This window comes from Equus quagga, chromosome 19 (genome assembly GCF_021613505.1).
Source record: "Equus quagga isolate Etosha38 chromosome 19, UCLA_HA_Equagga_1.0, whole genome shotgun sequence".
Lineage (NCBI taxonomy): Eukaryota > Metazoa > Chordata > Mammalia > Perissodactyla > Equidae > Equus > Equus quagga.
In genome coordinates, this window is record NC_060285.1 from 8,206,163 (window position 1) to 8,226,071 (window position 19,909).

General features: G+C 53.8%; 1 protein-coding gene across 3 annotated transcripts; it reads left to right on the plus strand.

The window, feature by feature from the left end:
- The first annotated feature begins 7,874 nt into the window (after nucleotides 1–7,874).
- Nucleotides 7,875–19,784, plus strand: POLR3H (RNA polymerase III subunit H). Of its 3 annotated transcripts, none has more exons than XM_046646092.1 (7): nucleotides 7,875–7,943; nucleotides 8,212–8,342; nucleotides 10,674–10,770; nucleotides 16,153–16,239; nucleotides 16,771–16,834; nucleotides 18,255–18,456; nucleotides 19,479–19,784. In XM_046646092.1, the coding sequence occupies exons 2-7, from the start codon at nucleotides 8,232–8,234 to the stop codon at nucleotides 19,530–19,532; spliced, it is 615 nt and encodes a 204-aa protein (XP_046502048.1). In that variant the 5' UTR covers nucleotides 7,875–7,943; nucleotides 8,212–8,231; the 3' UTR covers nucleotides 19,533–19,784. The 3 variants fall into 3 exon arrangements, with proteins under 3 accessions (XP_046502048.1, XP_046502051.1, XP_046502047.1); XM_046646095.1 differs by having other exon boundaries at nucleotides 7,943–8,011; XM_046646091.1 differs by lacking the exon at nucleotides 7,875–7,943 and adding an exon at nucleotides 7,955–8,077.
- Nucleotides 19,785–19,909: the final 125 nt, after the last annotated feature.

A 19,909-nucleotide genomic window follows, 5' to 3' on the forward strand; every position in this document is an offset into this window, starting at 1 on the left:
CACGAACTTAACCACTTGGCAATCGGGCCTGCCCCTGGAGGGGTGTATTAAAGATTTTATTTTTTTCCTTTTTTCTCCCCAAAGCCCCCCGGTACATAGTTGTGTATTCTTCGTTGTGGGTTCTTCTAGTTGTGGCATGTGGGACGCTGCCTCAGCGTGGTCTGATGAGCAGTGCCATGTCCGCGCCCAGGATTCGAACTAACAAAACACTGGGCCGCCTGCAGCGGAGCGCGCGAACTTAACCACTCGGCCACGGGGCCAGTGGAGGGGTGTATTAAAAAGGCCCAAATGAGAAGCGTTCCTGGGCCTGTTCAGACACTGTCAAGGGCATCGTTCCACTCCTCAGAGCCTTCATTCCTTGAGAATCTGGAGAAGGTCCTCTGGGGGCTCAGAATCAAGAAAATCTGGGGGGCCGTCCCGTGGCTAAGTGGTTAAGTTCACGCACTCTGCTTCGGTGGCCCAGGGTTTTGCCGGTTCGGATCCTGGGTGTGGACATGGCACCACCTGTCAGGCCATGCTGAGGTGGCGTCCCACAGGCCACAACTAGAAGGACCCACAACTAAAACAAATACACAACTATGTACTGGCGGGCTTTGGGGAGAAAAAAGGAAAAATAAAATCTTTTAAAAAAACACAAAATCTAGACCTCCCCCCAACCTCTGGTTCGTTTCCATATTGTAATGGAAAATGTTTTTCTCTTTGCTGTGGCTGTTAGAAAGCTTGGAACCAAATTCTTCTCTGCCACTAGCAAGTTCACAGGACTGTACTTATCTCAGGGCTAATCTTTTCTTTCCATCCTTCCTTTTAATCATCCAACAAATATTTGTCCTGGGTTTATTGTGTGCCTGGCACTTTTCTAGGTACTGGGGAGTCAATAGGGAAGAAAATCCTTGTCAATGTGGCATTTACACTCAGGAAGAGGCAGAGAGGTCATAAAACAACCTAATAAATGACTATGTCCTATGTTGGGAGGCGACAGATGCTGTAGAACAGAGATGTGGGGGTGGGAGCGGGGGGGGGTGGAGTTGGATGGTTTGTAATTTAAAATGTGGGTGGGAGTGGGGAGTGTGTCAGGGAAAGTGTCACTGAGGTGACATTAAAACAAGGACCTGGAGGAGGTGACGTTACCGCACAAAATTGGGGTTCTCTGCCCGATACACTTAAATAAGCCAATTAATTATGGCATCAGCCTTTGGGGGAGAAATCAGCTTTCATTCTGTGAGTTCGATCTGCAGGGAGACTGGGGGCGTGTACCCTCAGATCTGTCTCCTTGATTCAGGATTTGGGGCAAAATTTAAGAAGTCAGGGGGAACAGGCACGTGGAAACTCTGGTGGGATAGATTTTTTTTTTTTAGGAAGATTAGCCCTGAGCTAACATCTGCTGCCAATCCTCCTCCTTTTGCTGAGGAAGACTGGCCCTGAGCTCACATCCATGCCCATCTTCCTCTACTTTCTATGTGGGACGCCTACCACAGCATGGCTTGCCAAGCGGTGCCATGTCTGCACCCGGGATCTGAACTGGTGAACCCCAGGCCGCAGAAGTGGAACGTGCGCACTTAACCGCTGCGCCACTGGGCAGGCCCCAGGGTGGGACAGATTTGATTGGTAGGCTTCAAGCATTTATGGTAAGGTTTTAAACATTGATGGTAAGGTGGGGAAAGAAGTTTAACCCCAGATCTTCCTGAATGAGGGTCCCCTTGCTTCTGATAAGTGTCCAACTTTCGAGTTCTGGTTGTGTCCCGGGCCTTGGGTTCCATGGGGAGAAAGATTTTCAGTTCTGAGGTCGTTTCAGGTCACGATTTCTTCTTTTGCACATGCCCTGGCTACGTGACTTTGCAGATTTTCTGGAAGGCAATACTCACTCACTCTGTTGATAAGAGATGGGGTCAGTTGAACTGGTCTCGGAGGCCCGTGGTTACAGTGAAAGATGAAGACACGAAAGCGCTGAGAGGAAGAATGTTCCAGGGAGAGGGAACAGTGGCAGGCAGAGGCCTTGAGTGGGGAGTGTGCTTGGGGTGTCAGAAACAGCCACCAGGCAGAGGAGTGGGGCATGCGGTAGGAGGGGTAATGGGGGGGGGGACCCCCAAGGGCTATGAAGGCGGTCCCAAGGACTGGCTCTTCCCCTCAGTGAGATGGAGCATTGCAGCGTCCAGACGGGAAGACTGAGAATTTCTTTTTTTTTTTTTTAAGATTTTTATTTTTTTCCTTTTTCTCCCCAAAGACTCCCGGTACATAGTTGTATATTCTTCGTTGTGGGTCCTTCTAGTTGTGGCATGTGGGACACTGCCTCAGCGTGGTTTGATGAGTGGTGCCATGTTCATGCCCAGGATTCGAACCAACGAAACACTGGGCCACCTGCAGCAGAGCGCACGAACTTAACCACTTGGCTACGGCGCCAGCCCCAGGACTGAGAATTTCAGAACAACATTTTCTTTTTTTCTGGATTGAGTTTTTGTTTATTAACAGATTAAGGTGCTTTGAAAGGGCCGAAACCATCAAAATTCCGCAATGTACAACGGGCCCCCTTACTTGTGGTTTCGCTTTCCATGGTTTCAGCTAATTGGTCAACCACAATCTGAAAATATTAAGTGGAAAATTCCAGAAATAAACAATTTATAAGTTTTAAATTGTATGCCGTTCAGAGCAACATTTTAACAGCATCTCAGGTTAAGCTTGGGTTGCCAAATGGAGACGTGGAACAGGCAGGTGGACGAATGAATCTGGTGCGTGGGGAGAGGGCTGGCTGGAGATGGACAGGTGGGAGCCATTGGCAGATGGATGCTGCTCAAGGCCAGGAGGTCCCAGGAGGTCCCAGGAGGTCACCAGGCATGCGCATAGACTGCAGAAAGGGGATCCCTGAGGCCCATTAATATTCAGAGGTAGGAGCAGGAGTCTGTGAGGTGGGAGGAGGACCCGGGTGAGCATGGGCTCCTGGAAGCCCTGTAGAAAGAGTGTGTGAAGGAGGAGGGAGTCATCAGCTGGGACAAATGCTGCTGATGAGGACTGAGAATTACCACTGGGTTTGGCAATGTGGAGGCCATTAGTGACCTTGAGAAAGCGGTTTGGGCTGAGAGGTAGGGCCAAAACCCTGACGGGAGCAGGTTGAAGAGAGGACAAGAAGAGAAGATTTGGAAAGAGCAAATGCAGACGACTCTTTCAAGCAGTTTTGCTGGTAAAGGGAGCAGAAAATGGGGCACTAGCTGGAGGGAAAGGGGGCGGAGAGAGAGTTTTTTTTAAGATGTGAAAAAATCTTAATTGCTTTTTTAAATTTAAATTCCACTCATTTTTCAATAGGTAATACATTCTCATGATCTCAAACACCAAAGATTCCAAAGGACGTTTGGTAAAACATTCTCCCTCCTGCCCCCGGCCCTCTCGTGCACTCCTCAGCCAGTCGGTTCCTTGCCCCGGAAACAACCAACATAATCTGTGGCTTGCATGCTTGCCCAGAGCACGCACACATACATGCAAAGTATTATTTTTCTCCTTTTTTTACACAAATGCTAACATCCCACTCATACTGCTCTGTGCCCTGCCCTGCATTTTTATACTTAATGATGTATCCTGAACATCATTCTATATCAATATGGAAAGAGCATTCTCATCCTTTTTTATGGCTTCATATTATTCCATTGTGTGATATAATGTATATTTTTTATCCAGTCCTCCACTGATGGACAATCATTTGAGATCGGTTCATTATTACCTCCATTTTGCAGAGAGGCAGCCGAGGCCCTGAGCCCTTCACCGGCTTCGCCCCGGTTGCTCAGCTGGTGCACCGCGGCATGGGAACTCCGTGCCCTCACCCACCCATATCACTCTCCTCCTCCTCCTGGGTTAGTTTCCAACCCTTATTTCTCCCTCACTCCCATACTTTTAGCAGTATTTTTGCTATCCTTTTGTTCATTCAAATAACACATATTTACCAGCCCTGACCGTGTGCCAGGCACAGGGCTAGGCCCAGAGGATGAGGCGGGACATGACAGAGACGTCCTCGCTGTCAAGGAGCTTGCAGATGAAGTCTTTGTGTGTTTTTGTAAGCCACCTCACTTCCACAGAACGAGGCAGAGAATTAATAAAGAAGCCTGGTCCCTGTTTTTACTAACAAGGAAACCAAACCTGCCAACAGCTCCATGTTGCAATCCTCTGAGCTGAATACCATCAAAGAAGCCTGGGAACGTGAAATACTGAACTCTATGATGCTGGTCCCATCCCCCCAGCCTGGCCCTCCTCCAGTTTCCCATCTCACTGAATGGCCCACCACCCAGCCAGTGGCTAAAGCCCTCAGCTGCTGGCTCCTCCCACTTCCTTCCCCGGGTCATCCACCCTGTGGCTAAGACCACCCCCTGGAGACCTCTGGACTCTGCCCAACTTTGCTCTCCATGGCTCTAGGCTTGCTCAGGCCTTCTCTTGCAGGGGCCATCCAGTAACATGTTTCTTGGTCTTCTTGTCTCCATCCCAGCCCCTTCTTGTCCACTGTCCATCAAGCTGATGGGTCACTGTGTCATTTCCCTGTCCTAACCTTCTAAGGCTTCCCTTTGCTGCCCTTGGGCTAGTGTTGTGGCACGTCCCAGTGGTTAGGATCACAGGTTCTGGAGCCTGAATCCCAGCTCTGCCACTTATTAGCTGTGTGACCTTGAATGACCTACTTAACCTCTCTCTGCCTTAGATGAGGCAAAATGAGATGACGAAATAAACAAGAATGATAAATGATAAGGAGATAAATTAGATAATGATAATAACAGCCCCCACCTTATACAGCTGTTGTGAGGATTAAAAGTTAAAGAATATTATAATAATAAGGCAATGGGATCTGGATCCTGCCTAGGTCTCCAATTTCACCAACTCTCATTTCCTCTATAAATCAGCTAAAATACTTTTGATTCCATGAGAACATCGAATTCTCTCTCTCCTTCTGTCCTACCCCCAACCCCTCTGAGCTGAATCTAGGCCCGAGGCCCAGTTCTTCTTCCCCACTGAATCTCCAATAGCTGGGCACACAGAACGTTGAATGAATGAATACAAAGGGTATTGTATTTGGGTTCTGATGAATGAGTAGGAGCTTTCCAGGTAAAGACGTGTTCAAGGCAGGGCTATAAAAGGGCTTGCTCTATCTGAAGCCGGGTACCTGAGGGTTACTGTAAATATTCAGTAAGAATGTGATGACTTGGGCCAGCCCAGTGGTGTAGTGGTTAAGTTTGTGCACTCCACTTCAGCGGCCCAAGGTTCATGGGTTTGGATCCCAGGTGCAGACTTACACACTGCTCATCAAGCCATACTATGGCAGCATCCCACATACAAATAAAGGAAGATGGGGGCCAGCCCCGTGGCCAAGTGGTTAGGTTCGAGTGCTCTGCTTTGGCGGCCCAGGGTTTTGCTGGTTCAGATCCTGGACGCAGACCTAACACCACTCATGAAGCCATGCTGAGGTGGCATCCTACATGCCACAACTAGAAGGACTCACAACTAAAATATACAACTATGTACTAGGGGGCTTTGGGGAGAAGAAGGAAAAATAATAATAATAAAAATAAAACCTTGAAAAAAATAAAGGAAGATTGGCATAGATGTTAGCTCAGGGAACTTGTTCCCAACCAGACATAGATGCAAAGAATCTTGTCAATTTGCTATTTTCTTATTTAACCTGAGGGGTGACTCAAGGGTCACAAGGATTTATAAGCTTTCTTTACAGAAGAAAAAGAATGCCTTCAAGGATCACCAGATATCCAGCCCCCAGCTGCTGCTGAGGCCCAGAAGTCGGATTGCCCAGGGGCTTACCTGGAGTGAAAGAAACACAGATTACCCCTTTGTTTCTCTGCAGCTCCTCCTCCCAAGCCCCTTAGCTCTATAAAACCCTCCTGCTTTCTCTCCTATTAAGGTGGATCTGAGAGAACCTATCCTCCTGTCTTGTCTTCTTGCGCTTGCCAATTCAAATAAACCTTTCTCCATCTCCAAGCTTTTGCCAATGTCTCAGTGATTGGCTTACTGCACATCAGGCACTCGAATTTAAGATTAAGAGGTTCAGTATCTTGCTGGCCTGGTGGCCTAGTGGTTAAGTTCAGTGTGCTCTGCTTCTGCAGCCTGGGTTTGGTTTCCTGCCACGGACCTACACCACTTGTCTGTCAGTGGCCATGCTGTGGTGGGTACCCACAAACCAAACAGAGGAAGACTGGCAACAGATGTTAACTCAGGGCAAATCTTCCTTAAGCAAAAAAAGAGGAAGGGGGCCAGCCTGGTGGTGCAGTGGTTAAGTTCACACATTCTGCTTTGGCAGCCCAGGGTTCAACGGGTCAGATTCCAGGTGCAGACATGGCACCACTTGGCAAGCCATGCTGTGGTAGGCGTCCCACATAGAAAGTACAGGAAGATGGGCATGGATGTGAGCTCAGGGCCAGTCTTCCTCAGCAAAAAGAGGAGGATTGGTGGCAGATGTTAGCTCAGGGCTAATCTTCCTCAAAAAAAAAAAAAAAGAGGAAGATTGGCAACAGATGTTAGTTCAGAGTGAATTTTCCTCAACCGAAAAAAAAAAAAGAGGTCTGGTGTCACATCCTTGGAGCTTGAGGCTCCCAGTGCTTGGAGAACAGAAGGAAGGTGAGGCTGGAGAGGAAGGCTGGGCTCAGTCCAGGTCTTGCTGTGTGGGCAAAGGAGGTTCATGAAGGGGAGGCTGTGACAGTGTGGATGTTGCCTGCCGAGAGTCTGATGCCAGGAGCAGGGGCGTGTGGCGAAGCTTTGGAGGAGCAATGAAGAAGCCTGAACCAGGCCCTTAGCAGGGAATGAAATGAAGGGGGAGGATCTGAGCGATATTGGAGAGAAAGAATTAATATAATCTCCCACACACTTTTACTGAATGCCTCCTGGGAATGATGTGAGGGGATTGTGGGACAAAAAGCTGAAGCAGCATTTTCCCTTGTCTTCAAGTAGCTCAAATCCTAGGAGAGACAGACAGACCTATAAATAAAAGTATGGATGCCACGAAGGCCAAATTCAGTATTACCACAGTCAGTCTCAGAGAAATCTCTGTAAAGAGATCAGCAAATTAAAGAACTGTGCATATCTGAGTGCCTGTCATCTACCCCAAGGCTCTTTTAAAAAGAGCTTAAAGTTTTCAAATTTTTGTTCGGTCAAAACACGCTACAGTGTATTTCCACAACCCACCGACTTTTAGAGGCAGGGCAGTGCAAAGGTTTGGACAGGGCCCTCTTCTATCTCTCAGCAGCCCGAGATCTTGGACAAGTTATTGAATTCCCTCAGCTCATGTTAGTTATTATCCGAAGATGAATGAGACTGCAACGTGGCGGAGAGAGGACAAGACGGGGCTGGAGGCCTGTGTAGCGGCAAGACCCCCTGTGAGCCACCACAAAGGTTTTAGACTTTATTATGAGTTCACTGAGGAGCTACTGAGGTGATATTCTGTCCTAATTTATTATCACTTTTCAGTTGAGATGCAAATGCAAAGATCTTAAGTGTTGAATTCAAGGAGTTTTGAAAATGGTATACAACTGTCTAAGAAGACGCAGAACATTTCTATCACCCCAGAAATGTCCCGCCTGCCCCTTTCCAGTCAATTCTCCCCGTCTCCAGAGCACTGAAGGGTCTAAGCAGATTGTGTTTGTGTTTTGAAAGGATCACTCTGGCTGCGGGGCACATGACAGCCTGAGACCAGCAACAAGAGGATATCATACTCCAGGCGAGAGATGACCGGATTGCTCCGAGGTCGCCTAGCAACCGGAAAGCGTCGTCCCAGGGTTGACCGCTCCTCGCGGGCGGAAGGGGAGGCCCCGCCCACCAGGGCCCCGCCCACCTGGTTCCGCCACGAGCCTATGGGCAGCCCCACCCCTTGTTGGAGGGCGGGCAGAGGCTTCTTATTGGTCGGTTCTCCGGAAGCGACCGGATTCGTAATCTCGGGGAAAGTCTCGTAACCGGCTGCTGCGTGTAGGCGCGCGGTGAGTGGCGGCGGCGCGTGGCGCGTGGCGGGCGGGGCCGCTCACCCACTTGCTGGATGGCGAGCCTGGTACTGAGCCCGCTTGCTGAGCCTCAGTTTCCTCGGTTTGCGGTAGCCGAGCGTGCTGCGCACGGGGTACTCCAGGCACTACCATGAGGCTCCGCTACCGGCCTGGGGTCGGGGGTCTCAGCGATTGGGACGGGACGGAGGGGGCCCGGGGATCCTCACCGCCCCAGGCCCCGGTGCGTGACCTACCCTCCCGTTCCCAGAGCCCCCAGCGCAGGCCGCGATGTTCGTCCTCGTGGAGATGGTGGACACCGTGCGGATCCCCCCGTGGCAGTTTGAGAGGAAGCTCAACGACTCCATTGCCGAGGAGCTGAACAAGAAGTTGGCCAACAAGGTGCTGGGCTCACGGGGGGCGGGAAGGCCTTGGCGCGGGAGGGCCCGATATGCCCACTCGCCCGCTGCAGGCCTGGCCTTGGTCGTGCCAAGCCTTGGCCTTGGGCAAGTAGCTTAACATCTCAGAACTCGGTTTCTTCACTCGTGCATGGGATGGGGGTAGTCCTTACCCACAAGGGTGTTGGAGGGAATCTAAGAGAAGTTGGGTTTGGAAAAGGCCGTCATAACTGGAAAGTGCTAGCTTCTACACTTGCAAATTACTTTGCAATCTTGGGCAAGTCATTTACCCACTCTGGGCCTCAGTTTCCATTTGTAAAATGGAAATAAAAATTGCTGTCCAACCCTGTGTTGTTTTTGTGAAGATAGATGGTAGTTTAGAGTTAACCAACAGGAGGCTTATCCATTCGTACCTGCAAAAAAATATATGTGCACCCTCTACGGGCCAGGCCTGCACACCCTCGTGCCAGCTCGTCTGACGCCTTCCCCCGGCCTTTTCTGTAGTTAGCCTGCCTCCTCAGTTACTCTGTCATATCACTCTTTCCTTCTTAGCACATATACACTCTATTTTCTTATTTGTTTATTTGGTTACTGTTTTTCTCTTTCCTCTGCGTGAGGGCAGGGACCTTTGTTTGTCTTCTTCCCCATATTTAGCCAAGCCTGGCACAGAGTAGATGATCCATCATTGTCTGTTGATTGAGTGGGTGAAACAGACAAGATTCTGCCCTGTAGTGTAGTGTGGTAGGGAAAGCAGATGTGAATGAGAGGGTCCCACAGCTGTGTGTGATGACAAGCTGAGGTAAATGCTATGAAGGACAGGTGTTCACAAGCTTGTGGAATGAAGGAACTTCACCCACAGTGAGTGAGACAAGTGGCTTTGTTAGAGAGGTGGCACTTGTGCTTCAGCTGAGATCTGATGGTGAAGAAAATCTAACTAGGGAATTCATTTTGGGGAGATGGTGGGGGCTGGGCAGAGAGAAGAGCTGTGCAGGCAGAGGAAACAGCATGTGCAAAGGCCCTGTGGCAGGAGGGACTGTTACACCATTATGACGTGGAGGAGGCTGGTGTGGCCTGGGCAGAAGGAGGGAGAGGAGGGCAGGCTGGAAAGGTGGTGGGAGCCAGGCCTCACAGGGCCTGCAGGACTTCATGGGGGTAGTGGTCTTCATCCGTAAACAGCAGGAGGTGATAGGCTGAGGAGGAGCCGGCAGGAGGCAAGTCCTTTCCATACAAGCTGAGGTCACAGAATGAGGGTGTCCAGATCAGGAGAGTTGGTGGAGAGAACTCATGGAGTCCTTAGTGGATGGCTTCTGGTTACTTTGTTAGGTAGAAGGTCAGGGGGTCTCTGGGGGGACGAAGTGTGAACATCGTGGAGAGAGAAGGTGTGAAAAGTCTAAGGGAGTGCAGTTCCTTTGGGGCACAGGTCCTTCAGTGAACTGTTAGACAAGTCTTTCTGTGTTTGAGTCACCGAGTCATTTGAGAGGAGGCTGCACAGAAGAGGCCCAAGGTCCAGCCAAGGGCACAGATCTCTTTGTGCTTCCAAGGCCCGCTGGAAGGTCTGGCCAGGACTCTGAGTTCCCTGAGCTTCTTGCTCATCCTTGAACAGTCCTTCGAGGTCTCTAATTCGGAGGTGATGACGCTGGTGGCAGATAAGCAGACACCAAGTAGCCAGCCATTTGGAGCACCACGGCGTGGGGATGGGGCATGCGATGTTCTCTGCCCAGTCTTAGGGCCTTGGCCATGTGTCCCTCTGCCAGCCTCGGTCCCTGTGGCCACATCTGTGTGTCTGAGACTTTGTGAGCAGAATGGCGATTAGCTGTGGTTCTGGCGCTCACTGAGCTGTGGGCTCCAGCAGGGCATTGGGGCCGTTGGAAAGTGTCGGTTTAACCAGGGCTTCCCCTACCGCTGATCCATACTAGTAATACTAGTAATACTAGTGATCCTTGATCGGTGATTATTACTGTTTCCAGCATGTGAGCCAGGTGCTGGCATAGGGGCTTCACACCCATTCTCCCTCTTTATTTAACAACCCTGCGGCCTGGTGTGTCCATTTTTGCAGATGGGGAAACTGAGGCTCAGAGAAGTGACCTTGGAGGTCGCACAGTGAGTGGTGGAGCTGGCATAACCTGGATCTGCCTTGTCACCAAAGGCCCTGCTTCCCAGAGCTCCACATCCTTCCGGGGTTCCTTTCCCGTGGTCACCTCAGGCAGTGCCCCAACTTGCTTCCCGCCATAGAGCAGGGATAGTCGGACATGCCCTGTGGTGCTGAGGGGGTCAGGAGAGATGCCTGGGAGCTGGGCCCCAGGGTCACTGTGTGTGTGTACACGGACGCACACAGGTCGTGTACAACGTGGGACTCTGCATCTGTCTGTTCGACATCACCAAGCTGGAGGATGCCTACGTGTTCCCGGGGGATGGCGCATCACACACCAAAGGTGGGTGCCCTCTCCTCCTGGGGCATTGGGTCTCTTGGGGCTCGGTTTTCGGTGGTGGGAGTCCTGGTCTGAGGGTTGGGAGGCCTGGGGCCTAGTTCCAGCTCTGCCAGGAACCGACTGGCAGATGGGCACGATGGGCAGAACCTCCCCTTCTCTGGTCCCGGTTTCCTATCTCTAAGAAACGGGAGGCGGACAAGGTGGTTCTCAAGGCCTTTCCGGCTCTCAGATTGTGGCTGTGTGTCTGAGCCCCATTTGGTCTCGTCTGTTACTAAGCCGTGCTCTGCCTGGCCCTCAGGCTGCTCAGTCTGATGAGGAGGATGGCCAGATAGTCGAAGACACTTGGAGTGATCATTGCTAGGTTAGAAGTGTAGAGAACAGAGGGGAGCGCAGCTGCCCTTCCTGGGGAGGAGGCTGGTTGGGGGTTGGGGGCTTTGAGGGGCACTAGGACATAATGGTTAAAAGTAAGGCCTCTGCCACTTATTTGCTGTGTGTCCTGAGGAGAATACGTAACCTCTCTGTGCCTCTGTTTCCTCGCCTGTAAAATGCGGTTAGCAGGTCTTACATGACAGGACTGTTGTGAGGATTATAAGTCAATATGTGCCAAGCTCTTAGGACAGGACCTTGGCACATCGTGAGTGCTCGGTGGCTCATCGATTTGGATTGTTTCTCCTGATTCTGTGGGTCAGCAAGGTGGGGTTCTTCTGGGCTGGCTTGGCCAGAGCTGGAAGGTGTAGGGTGGCCTCACACGTCTGGTGGTTGGCAGACTGGTTGGTTGGGGCCTCAGCTGGGATGGCTTGTCTCTGCTCCAGATGGTCTCACCTTTCAGTCAGCTAGACGGGGCACCTGGGCCCCCAAGTGCAGCCGGGCGCCAGAGCGCGAGTGGCTCTCAAGCCTCTGCTTATATCCCCTTGGCCAAAGCAGGTCGCACTGCCAAGGCCAGAGTCAGGAGCTGGAGAAGAGGCTCTGCCTCTTGATGAGAGGAACTGTGGTCACTTTGCAAAGGGGTGTGCACCCCAGAAGGGGAGGGCTGGTGAGCGGACCTGGAAGGAGGAGGAGTAGAGGGCGTGGGACCTTCTTCCCTCTCCTGCCTGGAGCCAGCCAGATCTGAAGCAGAGGGCAAGGGGGCCCGCTGGGGTGGTTCTGGGCTAGTCAGTGTAGACCCGTGGCCTGCCACCAGCTAAGCACTCGCTCGCCTCTCCAGACCTGCCAGTCACTCTGGCACACTCGGGGTGGGGCCCCGCAGACTGTGTTTTAACAAGGAGCCAGGTGAGTCTTACGCAAGGCCACGTTGGAGGAGCCTTGCCCTAGCCCATCCCGGTCAGCCTCTTGGCACAGAGGTGTCAAGTGCCTGGTGTCCCTATCCGGGAATCCAGAGACTTCATTAGTTCCCATGGATGCTCTTGTGCTCTGCAGAGAGCCCTGAGAAACAGGCTGTTTGTACGGACGGGGAGCAGTTTCACGAGCAGAAACCTAAGACGCGGATGTGGAAACCAGCCCACGAGGGCCTCTGCTTACAGAGCAGGACGCCGTCCGTCGATCTGAGCCTGGTCTCGGCCTTCGGACAGGGCCTTGGTTGTCCAGGAGACAAGTGGTGAGAGGTACCAGAACTTCCAGAAAAACTGGGAGAGTGGCTGAGTGGTTAAGTTCGTGTGCTCCACTTCGGCGGCCCAGGGTTTCACCAGTTCGGATCCTGGGCATGGACATGGCACCGCTCATCAGGCCACACTGAGGCGGTGTCCCACATGCCACAACTAGAAGGGCCCACAACTAATAATAAACAACTGGGGGGCTTTGGGGAGAAAAAAGGAAAAATAAATAAATCTTCAAAAAAAAAACTAGGAGAAAAAAGGTAAATTTGAGGAAGTTCTGTCCATTCATTTGGTTGTTTCTTCCACTTGTTTTAAGACTTCACTGTTGGTTTCCATTGTCGCCCACCTCCGCTCAGCTGGGTCCCCTGAGTTCTTGGGAACAAGGTGCGAGCATCAGAGCACTGGGTGACACACGTCACATGGACCCGGCTTTGAATTCTGGCTCTGGACCCCCGGATGGGGACCTTGGGTAGGTAGCTCTACCTGTCTCGCCTCAGTTTCCTTGTCTGTAAAGTGGGATAACACCTGCAGCTGTAACGCTCCTCATGGCCCGTGGCGCACCGTGCCGGGCGAGCTGTCGCTGTGTGGAGGGGGTCCATGGCCCCGCTTCAGGGTTCCCCCTCTCTCCCAGCCCCACCCCCCCAGGGCTGTGGCCGAGGGGGTGCTGAGGGAGGGGCTCAGCACCTGCCCCTGCCTTTGCTTTGAGGATTATTCCTTCGCCGGTTGCCTCCTTCCTTCTGCTTCTGCCCAAGCCAGATTGCTTTCCCTCCCTAAGACTCAGGTTCCACATCCGGGAAAATCGTGTAATGATGGTACCTACCTCATAAAATGATGGTGAGGCGTAAACAAGGAAAACCACACGAAGCCTTTGGTCTGGCGCCTCGCATGCAGTAGGTGCTCTCGCCATGTTGGCCTTTGTGATTTGTGATGCTGGCCCCAATTGGCCACCTTACCCCTTGTCACCTAGAGCACTTTTGCTGGCACCAGCCCCACGTTCCCCGTGCCCTCCCGGCCGGCTGGACCTGGCCTCCCCTGAGAAGCCCCCGTCAACCCGCCCGCCACCCCCGCCCCGGGCTGGATGGGGGCCTGCTCTGAGCTCCGGAGCAGCCTGTCTCCATGCCCAACGTTTGCTTTGTTCTTTGCTATTTTTTTTTAAGTTGTGATAAAATGAATACAACATAAAATTTACCACTTGAACTGTTTTGAAGTGTGCAGTCCAGGGGCATTAAGTACGTTCACATTGCTGTGCAACCGTCACCCTCCCTCTCCAGAACTTTTTCTCTTCCCAAACAGAAACTGTACCCACTGGACACTAACTTGCTCTCTTCCTCCCCCCAGGCCCTGGCCCCGCCCCCCTCTACTTTCCGTCTGTGACTCCGAATTAGTGGCATCATATGGTATCTGTCCTTTGTAGAAACCCACTGTGTCTGGAGGCAGTGCTCCTTATCCTGCCACAAATTTTGCTGACGCCTCCAACTAGGAGCAGGTCTTCCTGTTACTTGTGTATTTATTTTGCTTGAGGAAGATTAGCCCTGAGCTAATAGCTATGCTAATCCTCCTCCACTTTGTATGTGGGACGCCTCTACAGCATGGCCACAGTGAAGTAGGAGCACACGGAACTTCAACCACTTGGCCACGGGGCTGACCCTGAGGTCTTTCGTTTTCTTGCTCCTCCTTCAGCCTCATCCTTTTTGACTCTCCAGGCTTCCCATCTGCAGGTTAAACATCCGCAGGACTTCAGGTGGGGCTCCTGGGAGGTGGCCCCAACACGGTGCTGTCCTAACCGGCCCTCCAGCTGCTCTGTGGCCTCCTTTTTGCTTTTCAGTTGTGATGTAATTCGCATACAGTACTAGTCGCCCTTTAAAGCATGCACTTCAGTGGCTTTTAGTATATCCACAGAGCTGTGCAACCACCACCACTATCCCATTCCAGAACATTTTCATCACCCCAAAAAGAAAGCCCATTAGCAGTCACTCATTCCCCGCTCCACCCAGCCCCTGGCAGCCGCTGCTCTGCTCTCAGTCTCAGGATTTGCCTGTTCTGGACATTTCATATAAATAGAATCATATAATATGTGGCCTTTTGTGTCTGGTTTCTTTCACTGAGCATAATGTTTTCAAAGTTCATCCATGTTGTCACATAAATCAGTACTTCATTCGTTTTTGGGGCTGAATAATATTCCCTTGTTGGGATATATGACATTTTGTTTATCTGCTCATCTGTCAATGACACTTGGGTTGCTCACCATTTCCTTTTGGATGTGGTGGTTCCAGGCTGGAGCTCCCTGGGCGCAGGATCGTGTGTCCTGCCCTCGGAAGCCCAGTGCCCAAATCAAACCCGGCCCAGCCCCGGTGGAGGCTCCTGGGTCTTTATTAAACTGAACTGATGTCGGGTCATATGGGGGACAGGGGTTTTCCATCCTCACAGGGAGGGAGGGGCCACCAATTGCCCCCTCTCCTTTCACGGGGAAGCAGCCTGGCAGGGAGCTGGGGGCCAGGTGGGCTCTGCTGTCCTTGGGGCAAGGCTGGCAGACTAGGTAGCTGAGGGTACTGGTGGCAGAAGCCTTTGTTTGGGGATTAAACCTGTTTGAGGAAGGCAGATTCAACCCCATGGCTCTGTCTGGTGGTCCAGAAAGACTTGGAGTCTCCTTATCGCACAACAGGGCAGAAGAGCTGTGTGGCTGTGAGCAGGTTACGCAGCCTCTAAGCCGCTTCCTCATCCTTACAGTGGGGAAGCATGACAGCTGACACAGGCAGATCATGGTGGGCACTTGGCGACCAGCAGGGGGAAGCCTCATGGTCATTTTCTAGCCCTGGCGGTGTTCAGACCAGAGGTGGACATCCCCTGCGGGGCTCTAAGTAAGAGGCAGGAGTGATGAGGTGATGGCTTCTGCCAGGCTCTGGGGTCAGAGTCTGTGATGTGGGCACAGGCCCTACCTGATGTTTACCTTGAGGTCTGGTGAGTGGGGACCACCTAGGGCAGGGCCTGAGAACCCCTGGAGGCATTTTTGCTGGGTTACTGGCTCTGCCTCCCCCCACCTTAATTTCAGGGCATTTGTAGCACCCTGTTCCAGGTCAGAGCTCTGCCCGGGGCAAACTCCGCCAGTCGGCGCGAGTCAGGGACTTGTTTCCAAACCTGGCTCTCTTTGCCAGTTGCTTCTGCCCTTTTTGGAATTTAAAGGAGAGAACCCGGAGGAAGGTTGGAATTGATGTTGGAGTCATCAGTGGCCCAGAATCTGAACTCAGCTGTGACTTTTCCTTTTTTTTTGCCCCCCCCAAAGATTGGCACCTGGGCTAACAACTGTTGCCAATCTTTTTTTTTTTTTTCTTTTCTGCTTTTATCTCCCCAAATCCCTCCTGTACACAGTTGTATATCTTAGCTGCACGTCCTTCTAGTTGTGGAATGTGGGATGCCGCCTCAGTGTGGCCTGACCAGCAGTGCCATGTCCATGCCCAGGATCCGAACCCTGGGCCGCCGCAGCAGAACGTGCGAACTTAACCACTCGGCCACAGAGCCGGCCCCTGACTTTTGTGATGGATTTGGGAGCCACCCTCCAGTTCCAGGGCCCCACTGCTGGCCTCTTATGGGGCCCGAGCTATGGCCTTGCAGGGGACGGGGTGAGGGTCCCTCCAGCTCAGCCGATGGGTCTAGGCCTGCAGGGGGACTCGGTGAACAGCAGGGCAGGCTCCTGGAGCAGCCAGGGGGCCTCTGGGTCAGTGTGCTGGCGTGTGAAGGTCAGAGCAGCCATTCCTCGTGTGCCTGCTCGTCACTGACGTGCCTTCTCCATTTCCAGTGCACTTTCGTTACGTGGTGTTCCATCCGTTCCTGGACGAGATTCTCATCGGAAAGATCAAAGGCTGCAGCCCGGAGGGAGTGCACGGTAATGGCGGCCCTGCCTCCCCAGACGAGGCCTGGGAGCGCGTTGCGGGCAGGTGGCCAGGCCGGCCTCCCATTAGCTTCTGTGCTGGGCCGCGTGGTCAGGAGACGGGTCAGATACAGAAGCAGAAGCTCCTCGTGGTGCCAGAGAAGCTTGTGAGTGAGGGGAATACTCGGCTCCCTTCTGCGTTCGTGTAACAGGGAGGACATCGGCCAGCTGTGGGCTTCACCGGAGGCCGCAGCTCAGGACCCCAGGGTGGGCGCTGGAGCTGCTGGAAGTGACCCAGCGTCTTCAGCACCCACTGGTCCCTGCTGTGTGTGGTGTCCACCTCAGGTTTTGGTGGCTGCTCCGGCTGTGTGAGTGGCACAGGCAGAGGTGTGGGGCTCTGAGGTGGGGGAGGCACCCAGATTTCCATGGTGACACCTGCCCCATGGGCAGCACAGGGTAAGGGGCTTGCCTGGCGGGTGTCCAGACCCCTCGTTTAACTGTCCGCTGTGAGCCCCCATCCCATGCTGTCATCTTTGTTTTTTCCAGTCTCTCTAGGATTCTTCGATGACATTCTCATCCCCCCGGAGTCGCTGCAGCAGCCAGCCAAGTTGTATCCTCACACCGTTAAAGTGGGTCATGGAGGAGCGCAGGCCTCCCCATAGGACGGTCCCCACTCCTTGGGGTGGCCCTGCCCTCTGGTCCGATGCTGCTGGCCTCTGTGCCCACCCCTCCTGCCTGTGTGTCCTGCGCTGGCCATGGCGTCCTCCCACCCGTGTCTCTGTCTGGGCTGTCAGGCTCTGGTGTGTTGTTCGTGCCCTGTAGGCGGGGTACTGTTCGCTTCTGGTTCACTCTGCTTAGGTTGTCCCTGCAGGAATCATCTTAAAGATCGCCTCCCTCGAGAGGTTTCCCTGACTGGCTCCTGCCCCTCCTCCCTGATGGGCAAATGGAAGCACAGGCCAGCATTTGAGAGCTTGACTGTGTGGGCCCTGGCGGGTAGTTTCCCACTGCTGAGCTCCCCCTTGTCCCCATCCTAGCCCTCAGCTGGCTGCACTGGAGTTGTCTGTTTCTGTGGGTCCTCACTGAGACTGCTCATGGGAGGACCCCGTCCTGTCATGACTGGACCTGCAGTGCCCAGCACAGAACCTGGCACAGAGGAGAGAGGCAGGACCCACGGGCGAGGCGGCCACTGGCGGGCAGCGTGGCTCCCGCAGACTTCGGGGAGCCAAGGGGTGGTCCAGCGAGTTTGGCAGACAGCTCTGCTGGGCCCGTGCAGGGCCTGGGGCAGGTCTGCGTGTGATTCTAGAATTTGTCAGAAAACCTGCTGGTCCTCTTGCTGGCTGTGGGTGTCTGGGCAAGTGACCTATCCTACCACCGTCCTCTTCAAAACTGGGAAAGTCCGCATGCCGCCTGCTGGTCAGTGCCACGAGGGGTGGATGGAAAGGGTGTGGAATCACACTGTGCAGAGAGCGTTGGACGGCTGTAGCTGGTACTGAGGCCGACTGGGTCCTGTGGGAACCACTGTCCCGGGTGCTGTTTTATCATCGTCTCGCCACAGCCCTGTTTTACAGATGGGGACCCTGAGAGCTTGGGCCTGGCCCCGGGTCACAGCTGGTGGGTCTGAGCAGAGGTCTGAACTTGGCAGTGGGCCTCTGAGAGGATACCCGGCAGGGTGGGGACCCTGGGCAGCAAAAGGCCCTGGTCATTCTGTCTTGAGAGGCGGAACTTGTGCTCCACTCTCGAGCCCCCTTCCTGTTCCGATGTGCTGAGGATGCGTGTGGGTGCCTGGCTGGGGGCCCCTGTTCCCAGCCTGGGTCCTGGCACCGGAGCTCCTGCTCCTCACTGTGGGGCACGGGCCCTGCCCGCCTCGCCTCTTACACATGGGGCTGGGCCTGCTCTTCCTGTGACTTCCCAGCCAAAGTGGTCTCAACCTGGGACTGATTTTCCTGGGGATGGGGGCTGTGGGAGGACCCCCCCACCCTCAGGGGCTCCCCTGTGGCCTGGTTGTTGCCTTGACCCTGGGCCCCACCCAGCGATGACACCGAGCAGGTGTGGGTGTGGGAGTACGAGACAGAGGAAGGAGCACATGACCTGTACATGGACACCGGCGAGGAGATCCGCTTCCGGGTGGTAGACGAGAGCTTTGTAGACACGTCCCCCACCGGGCCCAGCTCGGCCGAGGCCACCTCTTCCAGTGAGGAGCTGCCAAAGAAGGAGGCTCCGTACACGCTTGTGGTGAGACGGCCTGATGCTGCTGCCCAGACCATGGGGAACTGTGGTGGGAGAGCCCAGCAGTGGAGCGGCAGGGAGCTGCTTCCCTGGGTGTTGACTTGGGGTTCCGCTCCTAGACCGCCCCCCAGTGGGTCAGGGTGCAGGTCCCCGTTGTGTGGTCTTGGGTGGTTGCTTCTCCCTGGGGAGCCTCGGTTTCTCTAGGCTGGGGCAGTGATCCTTGGAGTGAGGTGATGAAGCTGCCATGGCTGTTGGGGAGGGTGGGTGAGTCAGACTCCTGGCTGCAAAAGGGACAGAGCCCCATGTGGATGACAAGGCCACTGATAAATGGGGCTGAGGGAGTAGGAAACCAAGGAAGGGGCTTGGGACTGAGTCAAAGCCCTGAGAGCAAGGGGGGCTGCAGGGGGGTGACCCTCAGGGCATGGGCCTGAGGCGGCAGGGATGCTGTGGCTGGCCAGGTCTAACTTGGGTTCCTTTTGTCTCTTATCCTCATGAAGCCAGACAATGACACATGATGAAAGTAGGGTTTCAGGGGCTACTAGCAGAGTTTACTGGGGTAATGTGGGCCCCAGTTGTTTGCTTTTAGGGCAGCTGTGCTTTGTCAGAAATTGGTTGCCCGGGGCATCACTTCTGCATGTAGAGGCTGGGGCTCAGGGTCACTAGGCCTTTGTGGCAGCTTAGGAGGCCATGTGTAGGACTGGCTTGCCGGTGCCTGTGTCTGGGCAGGCCTGGAGGCAAGGAAGGGTACCTGAGCCCGCTGAGGTCTTGGGGCCAGGGGCTGTGCCCTCAGAAAACCAGTGCTTTCCTTACAGGCCTCAGGAGAGGTTGGAGCAAGAGGGGAGGGTGGGCTGTGTGCGCCCATCTGCCAGCTGGGAACACTGGTGTGGCTCCTGGTTTTCCCCAAAGCCCTTCCCTTTGCCTCGGTTGGGCCTGCTGGGTGCCCAGAAGGAAGGGCCCCGTCTGCCTCCTGTCCGAGTTGGCTTACGCTCTGCAGGTGGCTGAACTGTGCCTGTTCTCTCCCCCGGCAGGGATCCATCAGTGAGCCGGGCCTGGGCCTTCTCTCCTGGTGGACCAGCAGCTAGCCCTGGGGCCTGACCGTGGACCCTGCCCAGCCCTCAAGAAGGTGGTGCAACTGGCCGTGAAGACAGCAGCAGCTTCTGGAGATGCTGAGGAGTCAAGTCTGTGCCCTGCCAGATTATCCCTCCCCCACTGTCCTGGCCCTGCTCCTCCTCCTGGAGCTACCCCTGAACTCCCACAGTCCCCATGGACTTGTGCCTCTCAGTGACAGCAAAGACCTTTAATAAACAATGGCAGGGTCAGTTGGGGAGGAGCTACCCTTGTCTCAAAGATGCAAGGTCACTGAGTTGCCATAGCTGGGACAGCTGTCTTTCCTCACCCCAAATCACTTCTGGAGATGATGACCCCCCTTTAATGGCAGGACTTAGGGGTTGAGATCTGG